The following is a 10941-nucleotide window of genomic DNA, read 5'->3' as shown; positions in this document are numbered from 1 at the left end:
GAAAAAAAGTATGAGATATGAATGGGCCGGATCCATTTCTTCAATTATCTACATATATAGCTTCGGTGTGCATGATAAACAATTATTTTTTCTTTCAAGACAATCTTTTGAGTTATTAATTGTCTTCATAGTTATTAGTTACCACCGTTGTCGTGACATTTTCCATTTAAAATAAATTCACAAGTAGGATTTTCTTAACCTTTTATTTTATTTTTTTACACTTTTGGTTATGTATTAATATGTTCTAGAAGTGACATTTTCCATTAAAAAAAAAATCACAAATAGGATTTGCTTAATCTTTTATTTTATTTTATTTTTTTTTAACTTTTGGGAGAGAAGCAAATTTTGCTTAGTACTCTTAGATAGTGAAGTACAGGAAATTTCATTAAGATGTAATTGGCTAATTGCTACCAACCAATTTTATAATACAAAATGTGAGGTCCACAAATGTTTAGAAGACGTAATATGCATATAGTTATTGCACAAACCAAACCATAATTATATATTTTCCAAGCTACTTAGATGATTTGCCAACCTAGTAACAACAGAGAAAGTCAAGATAAGACAAAGGCAAAAAACATAAATCAACCACATATCTTACGGTCGTTTATTTCTACTATTTTATATCTATATTCACAATTAATATGCAAAAATATACATATTTTAATATATAAAAGTGGACGTAAAATTATTTCAACAGCAAACCTACGCTCTTTTAACAATGGCATTACCTTCACCAATCTCATCCACAAAAGCTTTAAGATTGTTATAGGAAGAACCAAATTCATTGGCAGCCTCCATAGCCAACTCCTTCCATTTCTTGGCATTCCTTCTAATTGCTTCCCCTCTCTCTCCATCTCCCACAACCAATTCCAAACATCTCTTAATCTCATCACCTTCAACAATCCCATCCTTATTCACCATCACCCTCACTCCTGTCTTCCACACATCTTCAGTTAGCTTCGCATTTGTCCCTTGATCAGACTGTTGTGGAAATGCTACCATTGGCACCCCTAAAACCAAACTCTCTAAAGTTGAATTCCACCCACAATGTGTCACGAAGCATCCTAGTGAAGGATGCGACAAAACCTCCACCTGGGAACACCATGGCACTATCATTCCCATTTGTTCCAATTCCTCTCTGCAACTCAACTTCTCTTCTTCTCCATTTTCCTTAGCTCTTATGACCCACAAGAAGGGCCTCCCACAATCCAACAGTCCGCGTGCAATTTCCTCCATTTGTTGCTTCATTAAGACCGCTAAGCTCCCAAATGAAACATAAATAACCGATGATTCAGGCTTAGAGTTGAGCCATTCGATGTAGTCTTTGGAAACATCTCCTCCAAATGACTTATCTGATGGAAGTAGAGGTCCAACTGCAACCAAATTAAACTTTTCAATCGCCTTCAAGGCCTCAGGCTCTAGTGCATCAAAGGTATTCACCAGAATTCTCGGATTCCTCTCTTTTTCAAGCACTTCAAGGTGGGCTTGATATATTGGGAGAGCATAAGTGTAAGGATTGGAAGCAAGCAAAAAGGAGGGAAGGTCACGGCTAGCCATGAGTAATGGTAGTCCCGGTAACTCTATCGAAGATGAGGGGCAGTCATTGTCGTAGTTTCTGATAACATCGGCAAAACCGTTGAAGTAGTAGTAATATATGTCAAAAACCATGGCAGGTTGAATCCAAAGAAACGTGGAAGGAAGGTGAAGTTCACGAGCCACGTCAGCAGCCCAAGGTACAAGCAGTGTGTAAACTATGTGTAGTTTATTGGCAGTGGAGACAATGAGGTCAGCGAGAGTTTTGGAGCCATTGCGTTTGAGTTGATCCCATCGTTTACCAATGTCGTCCACAGGTATAACTCCGTCATCGTAGCCGTCAGAGAAGGTGGCGAACGACAAGCCGTTAGGAGAAGTGCTTTTGAACATGCGGCGACGGTGGGCGCTAACGGTGGTGAAGAAGGTGACATGCACTCCCAAGCGAATGAGGCGTATGGCGAATTGGAGGGCAGGGTTTATATGACCCTGTGCGGGATATGTGACTATGACAACGTGGCTTTGCTGTTGCTTCGCCATGATTATTTGATATATATGGGTTGTGAATATTCTAAGCAAAAACAGATTGGATGTTTTGTGCTTGAGATCAGTGAGATTTATATAGAAGGACCAATGCTTGTGAGGATGGGCAAGGCTTAAAAAATAGAAAAAAAATTGTTAGGAGCACAACTCGTACATTTGGCAAATTGTAAATAGTGAGTCTATGTAAAAGTGATAAACAATCAGCCACAATTTGTCACATAAAATAATTAAAATAGTGAAATTTTGTATGGTGTTAGAATCACTAAAGAAGATTTGGTAGGAGTACTAATGACCTTTGCAGTGACGATTTGGAGGTGGGGCTTGTGATTTGCAATTTCTTCTTCTTAATGTTTTCTTTAAAGTTTTGAGATGATAAGTACTACTGGCTTAAGGGCTTAGCTTGGTGACAAACAATCCAGTGCAGGCAATAAGAAATTTATGATCTGCCCAACTTGTTTCTCCTGGTTGCATCTAAAGCACTCGTTTCCGCGTGGGTCCCAATATCAAAACAAAATAGTTTTCTTCACCGTAGTGTTTTACTTGGCAGTTGGCAGTAGTGAAAGTTCCGTGCACGACTTTGTCTACGTTTGGATACAGTCTGCATTTTAAGTCTGCGTTTTTCCCTTTTTATTTTTTTGCTTGGCAGCCGTTGTTGACGAAGTCAGCAGTAAACAGTGCATCCGTGTACCCACGGATCCCACAAATTTCAACTTTTCATTAAAAATGAGTCCTATGATACTATTCACACATTTAAAAATTATTTAGATACAGTATTTTCAGTTTTCAGTTTTCAATTTTAGCAAAATAAGTTTTATTCAAACGGATCCTTTAATCCAAAATTCTCTTTATATATATATATATATATATATATATAAATATAGTTTGAGAAATAATATCTAAGTGAGTTATTATTATATAATTTTAAAATTTGTTTATAATTAAATGAATGATTATTACTAGTCGCTAACTTGTGTGATGCACGGAAAAACTATTGACTCTTTTGAAAAAAAGTCTAACAATTAGTAAATAGACATTTTGCTAGTTAGTATTTTGTTTTTTTAAATGAAAAAATATTTAACTTTTATACTTTTTCATAGTTTAGATGTGTTGTCTAACATTGAACGTTATTGAGTTGCAAGTGCATAGTTACCGAAACCTAAAAAGTAATTTACAGTTCTTAAATTAATAAAGTAAAACTCCCAATAGTTATATATACACACACTAAAAACTAATATAAATTGTAAATATACAAACAAAGACCATGATATGAGGAAGACACATCAAGTTTCAAATTTGAGCAGTAATATGACTTTCTCGTAAAAATAACAATATAGACAATTCAAAACATGGAACAATATCAAAATTATAATACCTAATTCCATTTTCTTTTATGTTGAATCCATACAAATAATTAATTTAAATTAATCCAAACAAATAATTAATCAACCAAAAATCATAGCTTTTAATAAGAAAACAAAAAATCACATGAACCTAAATAAAAAACATTTAAGGTGAAGAATTAAGATCAACTTACTGAGACGCAAATACCAAATCCCTAAAACTTAAAACTTCAAAATTTATAGAATCCCCAAATTTTACTTCAAAACCAAACCAAATTCAACAAATTTATATATAACATACAAAATAAAAATTTATTGTTCCATAGGCTAGAAGACATAGGTTGCAGTTTTGATTTTTCTTCAAAAAAATAGAGATTTTTTATCTGCCATGTACAATAAAAAAAAAATTAGTAGAAATTTCAACCCAAAAGACAAACCCACGAAAACAATGTCAATATAAATATGGAGATTAACCCAAATACTCAAAAGAAAATCAATTCTAAACATAACAAAAGAATAAGATAGAAAGAAAATGCAAGGCACATATGAAAGCAAATAAAAAATTTGACGTAAAAGATAAAATTCATTAATAATAATAATAAAAAAATCCACATATGTTGAATTGATATTTTATTAATAATAATAATATAAAAAAATTCGACAAAAAATTCATTAATCAAAAAAGAAAATTGAATCAGATTGCTTGTGTTTTTTTTTTCAAGTTACTCTCTCTCTCTCTCTCTCTCTCTCTCTCTCTCTTTTAATCCTAAAGTGAAGTTGAGTTTAGGATTTTGAGGTAGTAATTGCTAAGGTTTTGAGGAGGGAAAATAGACTCCTAATAGGAGTCCTTCTTTCTTTTTTTCTTAATCCTAACTTTATTTTGTTTGTTTGTTATGTGAGTCTCTCTCTCTCTCTCTTTTTTTTTTTGAATCCTAAAGTGAAGTTAAGTTTAGGCTTTTGAGGCGGTAATTATTAAAACTTTGAGGAGGGGAGAGAGAGTCCTAACAGGAGTCTCTCTCTCTTTCTCTCTTTTTCTTATCTATCTATAGTCTTTTTTTTTTTTTTTTTTTTTTTTTTTTTTTTTTTGAGTCCTATCATAATTTTTGTTTTTATATAGATTATCAACGTTTGAGTTTGAGTTTAAGTTGGACTTGTTAGAGAGATAGAGTTTCACTCCTTGTTAAGTTTTGCTTAAACAAAAATAATTTTACGTTAAAAAAAATGATAATGATGAGTTTAAGTTGGACTTGTTATAGAGATAGAGTTAATTTCATTCCTTGTTAAATTTGAACTAAATAAAAATAATTTTATTTAAATAAATTTAAATATTGTGCTGATGTAGAAAATTATGAGAAATTCAGGGGTTTTGGTTATATATATATGTAGGGATGAAGGGCTTAGATGAGAATATTGGGCCGTGGGCTGTGCTTGAGGATATCAAATAGCCCAATGACAGACTAGTGCAAATGAAGGCAGATAAATTTTGGACCGAGGAAGAGGCCAGGACATGATGAGTAGGTGATGCTGTCCAAGGAGCAATGCCACCTCGGCCAACAGTACAGAAGCCTAAAGTTCGACTGCCCATCAAGTACTGGGCAGCAGGCAATCGTGCTTGGATGGATAAGCATCAGAAAGATATAAGACAAATGAGAAGTGAGAAATATTTGAGAAGAAAGTTGCTACCACCGCATTGAATGCTCTACATCTAACCCCCTGGCTGCATTAATGTGGAAGTGATGTCTGAACAATAACTTTCAGCTTTATAGCTACCCCCAAAGACTTCAAGAAGGTGCTAATGGGACAAGTATTAAGAAGATTAGTAGTTTAATCTACACATGGAGGGCTAAGATGAAAGAAAGAAAGGAAGTATAAAAGGGATGAACTCTCTCACAGAGGGTATGAGGAGAAAAACCAGAGAAAACATCACTATGTAACCAAGAACTGTAATTTTTGTATAAGTTTAAGAGAAATATATAAGAACATACATTCCTCGGACTTGACCGAGGAGAGCCTTTTTTGTTCAAACAGTTTGTTCATTCAACTAATAACTAATTTATATGATATACAACATGTATATCCTTCCAAAACAAATACATATGAAGTTTCAACTTTAAAAAAAAAAAAAAGCGTGGGTTGCAAGAGAGATTCTATAGAAAGACAATTGGTGAATATATATAAGTTTTGAAATTTAGATAATAGATTCTTAGTTGGAGTAGGATTTAAATCTCTAAAACTTAAATACATGTTGTATGTTTTGTTAAAACATTTATTATTACTTTATCTAAAGAAATTGACAAAAACAAATAGGTTGTTTCTATCAATTGAGATTTAAATGCATGTTGCATGTTTTGTTAAAAAACTTATTATTACTTTATTTAAAGAAATTGATAAGAACAATTCAGTTGTTATCTCTATCAAGTGAAATTTAGATGCATGTTGCATATTTTGTTAAAATACTTATGGTTATTTTATTTAAAATGCGTGTTGCATGTTTTTAAAAATACTTATTGTTATTTTATTTAAAATGCATGTTACATAACACTTTTTGGTATTTTTTCTAAAAAAAGAACAAATAAGTTGTTGTCTCTATTTAAAAAATTGTTTTAGCCAAAATATTGTTGTAATTTGCAAGGTTTTAAAACCAGACCAGATCAGCCAGTTTGACCAGTTGAACTGGGAACCAGAGGCCAGTCTGGTTAGGAAAAAAATGCTTAAAATCAGTCAAAACCAGGAAAAACCGGTAAAAAACAGGGAGAAATTGGGAACCAAAAACAAATTCGGTTTTGCCCCTAGTTCAGTTTTTAAAACCATAATTTGGTAAAACCACATAGTATAACCATGGCTTCTAACTTTTTTTATATAGTATATGATATGATTAATTTATAAAAAATTGAAAGATTAAATAAGTTGTTGTCTCTATCAATTGAAACTTTGATGCATGCATGTTTTGTTAAAACATTTTTTGTTATTTTATCTAAAATGCATGTTGCATGTTTTGTTAAAACATTTTTTGTTATTTTATCTAAAATGCATGTTGCATGTTTTGTTAAAACACTTATTGTTATTTTATCTGAAAAAAATGATAAAAACAAATAAGTTGTTATCTCTATCAACTAAAACTTAGATGTAAGTTGCATATTTTTTTTAAAAAAAATTGTTTTATCAAAACTATTGTTGTAATTTGGTGAAGCTACTTGGCGCAATCATGGCTTTTAAGCCCAACATTTATTTTGTAGGATATGATATAATTGTTTTGGGCAAGAAATTGTTTCTTTGAGGGCCAAATGGAAGCATGAGGTGTACAATTAGGTTATGAGTAGTGATTATTAGACTCGCTTGGCTTGAAAATCGTTCAAGTCTGTCATAGTTTCAATTAATTTTTCATGTGGTGTTCAATAGCTTTTATCCTTAGTTTATATAGATGTGTAACAAGTTTTCATTCTCATGCATTTATATTCACTTTTATAGGTTAAAATGTGGGATCTATTTAAAATTTAAATATTTCTGCATGATCAATTGTAGAAATGTATTTGAAATAGTCGACGTGAACTAGTATGAAAAAAATATGTTTCCTAGATAATATGCTGTGAGAAAGAGAACCTGATGGCGTCAAGGCATCTTGTTATGACTAACCATTGATTAGTTGATATGGATTGTATGTGAGAAAGAGAAGCTGGTGGCGTCAAGGAGTCTCGTTATGGCTGATCATCAATTAGTTGATATAGATTATATGCTCTACAATTATTACGAATATTACAGAGGCACTCATTATTTTTCATTTTTCTTTTTGTTGAAATACACTATTAATTCCTGAAGTTTATCAATCAAGTATTTTTGAAATTTTAATCTCTAAAGTTTCACCTAAGCATTAATGTTTTCTAAACTAAAAAAAATGAGCACTATTATTCTTTGGTCAATTTCTGTCGTATATGGAATTCTCAGTTGCATAACTTAGCAACGTATCAATGAGGCTAATTAGGGGCAATGTGAATGCACCAATTTCATGCTTCACAATCCAAATGTAGAACCCGTCCTTGATTTGGTAAAAGAGTTTAGTAAAGGACCAATTAGCCCCTATGATGCTGATAAATTAAATTGTGAAATTGAGAGATCTAAGGCACCTCAAAGTTATAGCCTTAAATTCTCTTCTGGCTTGCCCAAGGTAAATTACAAAACTTTATCCAATGGGCTGATAATCCTTTCCTTAATTAAACAAGACCTTCAAACAGAAGATTGCAAATCTCATCATTTCCAACCAGCTCTTGTGGTTGCATTAGTTTCCTTGTCCAGCCTTCATCATATATAAACATGACGACGTGTGCATTTAACTCCATATTGCAACTAAGCAAAAAAAAAATAAAAAAGTTCATGCTGCAACTCCAAATTTTAATGTCTTCACTTGAATATCATAGCCCAATATGTTGGATCATCTCCATTATATAACCGAGCGAACCATTTCATCAGCAGCTCTCACATGGTCCCACTACCAGTTGAGAAGACCGACAACTTTCTAATAGTACTCTAGCTTAGAAAGAAATAAAATTCCCAATGTAGCACCTCTAGGCGCAACAAAGAAAATGGATGTGAATTAAGTTTAGGCTGCATTTGGTTTTAAGGATTTAGAATCAATGGATGTGAAAAAGGTAATTGTTGGTACTAATTGCTTTAATTGAATTTAAGAACACATTCAATATTTGTGTCTGACTGTTTTTAGTATGTTATCTGGATAATGTTGTGCTTATAATATATTGGGAGACATTTGAATAATAAATTTTGTGTACTCCCTATGTTTGCTTAATATGGAAACAGAATCATAGCATAATAACAAAACCCATGCATACGTAATTGTGATGATATGAGGTGTAACATTTGAAAGTTAGTGAGCCATAATTATTCCCATCTTGGCTTAAGCCTATACAAACTCACATTTGCAAACCATTTCTTGCATGTTGAAAAGCAAAGGAGGAAAAAAAAGTGTACAATGTTTCATTCTTAGATCATGTGATCAAAATGGTGGATGGTCATCCATATATACTGGCAGATAATTGTGCGCAAGGATTTCTATCTTGATGGCTAGCGGTGGAGCGTTGTTGTTCTTGGTATATACAATAAATACTGTATTGAAAATATTATAATAAATTTCGAATGAACTCTTGCTCAAATGTTAACCTCTCCTTATGAGTAAGTGAGTGTTGAGTTTATGATAAAGTTATTCTTAATATTCATTTTCCTCCTTTTAAATTTGTGGCACTGAATAGTCTACACCTTTTCTAATGTTTTATTGCAGCTCTCTACTGTTTCTTCTTTGTTTTTGGTTTTATTACACCTCGAAAACACTGTTTTCTTTTGCCATGTCAATTACTTTATGAGTGGTCCGGATCCCCATAGCACAAATTTAGAATCCATTGAAAAACAATCATTTATAAGTTTCAAGAATCAAACTGCCAAAATCTTGTGCGATAAGAGGTTATAGCACCAAGGCTGAGACCATGATCTCATTGTGAGGAAGATTTGCCAAAATGCGTTTTTTTTTTTTTTTGTTTGACTAATCTTTTTGTTCTTTAGTCATATTTCAAGAGATGCTCTAATGATCATCATATAAATATATGATAAAAATAAATAAATCATATAATTACTTCTCTGCATTACATGAAATCCATGCAAAAGCAGTAAATGCTTTTCCAATCTAGTAACAAATAAAGAAAGGAAAGGTAAGACAAAAGGGGAAAAACATAAATCAACATACAATTGTTTATCTCCACTATTTTATATCTATATTCACAATTAATATAAAAATATAAAAATATACATATATTAATATATGAAAGTGGACATAAAAACAAACACTTCTTTTATTTCAACAGCAGACCTACACTCTTTCAACAACGACATTATCTTCCCCAATCTCATCCACAAAAGCTTTGAGGTTGTTATAGGAAGAACTACCTTCGTTGGCAGCCTCCATCGCCAACTCCTTCCATTTCTTGGCATTCCTTCTAATTGCTTCTCCTCTCTCTCCATCTCCCACAACCAATTCCAAGCATCTCTTAATCTCATCACCTTCAACAATTCCATCCTTATTCACCATCACTCTCACTCCTGTCTTCCACACATCTTCAGTTAGCTTTGCATTTGTCCCTTGATCAGACCACTGTGGAAATGCTACCATTGGAACCCCTGAAACCAAACTCTCCAAAGTTGAATTCCACCCACAATGTGTTACGAAGCATCCTAGTGAAGGATGCGACAAAACCTCCACTTGGGAACACCATGGCACTATCATTCCCATTTGTTCCAATTCCTCTCTGCAACTCAACTTCTCTTCTCCTCCATTTTCCTTAGCTCTTATGACCCACAAGAAGGGCCTCCCACAACCCAACAATCCGCGTGCAATTTCCTCCATTTGTTGCTTCATTAAGACCGCTAAGCTCCCGAATGAAACATAGATAACCGATGATTCAGGCTTAGAGTTGAGCCATTCGATGTAGTCTGTGGAAATATCTCCTCCAAATGACTTATCTGATGGAAGTAGCGGTCCAACTGCAACCAAATTAAACTTTTCAATCGCCTTCAAGGCCTCAGGCTCTAGTGCATCAAAGGTGTTCACCAGAACTCTAGGATTGCTCTCTTTTTCAAGCGCTTCAAAGTGGGCTTTAAATATTGGGAGAACAAAAGCGTGAGTGTTGGAAGCAAGCAAAAAGGAGGGAAGGTCACGGCTAGTGAATAATGGTAGTCCCGGTAACTTTATCGAAGATGAGGGGTAGTCATTGTTGTCGTTTCTGATAACATTGGCAAAACCGTTGAAGTAGTAGTAATATATGTCCAAAACCATGGCAGGTTGAATCCAAAGAAGCGTGGATGGAAGGTGAAGTTCACGAGCCACGTCAGCAGCCCAAGGTAGAAGCAGTGTGTAGACTATGTGTTGTTTCTTGGCGGTGGAGACAATGAGGTCAGCGAGAGCTTTGGAGCCATTGCGTTTGAGCTGATCCAATCGTTTAACTTTGTCGTCCAAAGGTACAACTCCGTCATCATAGCCATCAGAGAAGGAGGCGAACAACAAGCCGTTAGGAGGAGGGCTTTTGATCATGCCGCGACGGTGGGCACTAACGGTGGTGAAGAAGGTGACATTCACCCCCAAGCGAATGAGGCGTATGGCAAATTGGAGGGCAGGGTTTATATGACCCTTCGCGGGATATGTGACTATGACAATGTGGCTTTGCTGTTGCTTTGCCATGATTATCTGATACTTAGATATATATGGGTTGTGAATATTCTAAGCAAAAATAGAATAGCTGTTTTGTGCTTGAGATCAGTGAGATTTATATAGAAGGACCAATGAATGTGAGGGTGGGCAAAGCTTAAAAATAGAGGAAAAAATTGTAGGAGCACAGCTTGTTCACGTGGCAAATTGTAAGTGGTGGGTTAATGTAAAAGCGAAAAACAATTAGTTACAGTCTACCACATAAAATAATTGTAGTAAGAATTATAAAATTTCATGGAGTATTAGAATTACTAAAGAGGATTT

The 10941-nt window shown here is 33.8% G+C and overlaps 2 protein-coding genes across 2 annotated transcripts; both read right to left on the bottom strand.

Moving 5' to 3' along the window:
* Positions 1 to 580: 580 nt before the first annotated feature.
* Positions 581 to 2202, bottom strand: LOC115950607 (crocetin glucosyltransferase, chloroplastic-like). Its single transcript, XM_031067814.1, has one exon. The coding sequence runs from the start codon at positions 2071 to 2073 to the stop codon at positions 706 to 708; it is 1368 nt and encodes a 455-aa protein (XP_030923674.1). The 5' UTR covers positions 2074 to 2202; the 3' UTR covers positions 581 to 705.
* A 7010-nt stretch (positions 2203 to 9212) lies between these two features.
* On the bottom strand, positions 9213 to 10650 carry LOC115949760 (crocetin glucosyltransferase, chloroplastic-like). Its single transcript, XM_031067044.1, has one exon. The coding sequence runs from the start codon at positions 10648 to 10650 to the stop codon at positions 9286 to 9288; it is 1365 nt and encodes a 454-aa protein (XP_030922904.1). The 3' UTR covers positions 9213 to 9285.
* Between the last annotated feature and the right edge of the window lie 291 nt (positions 10651 to 10941).

The sequence above is a fragment of the Quercus lobata genome, chromosome 6 (genome assembly GCF_001633185.2).
Source record: "Quercus lobata isolate SW786 chromosome 6, ValleyOak3.0 Primary Assembly, whole genome shotgun sequence".
Lineage (NCBI taxonomy): Eukaryota > Viridiplantae > Streptophyta > Magnoliopsida > Fagales > Fagaceae > Quercus > Quercus lobata.
This window is presented reverse-complemented; position numbering and strand designations above follow the sequence as displayed.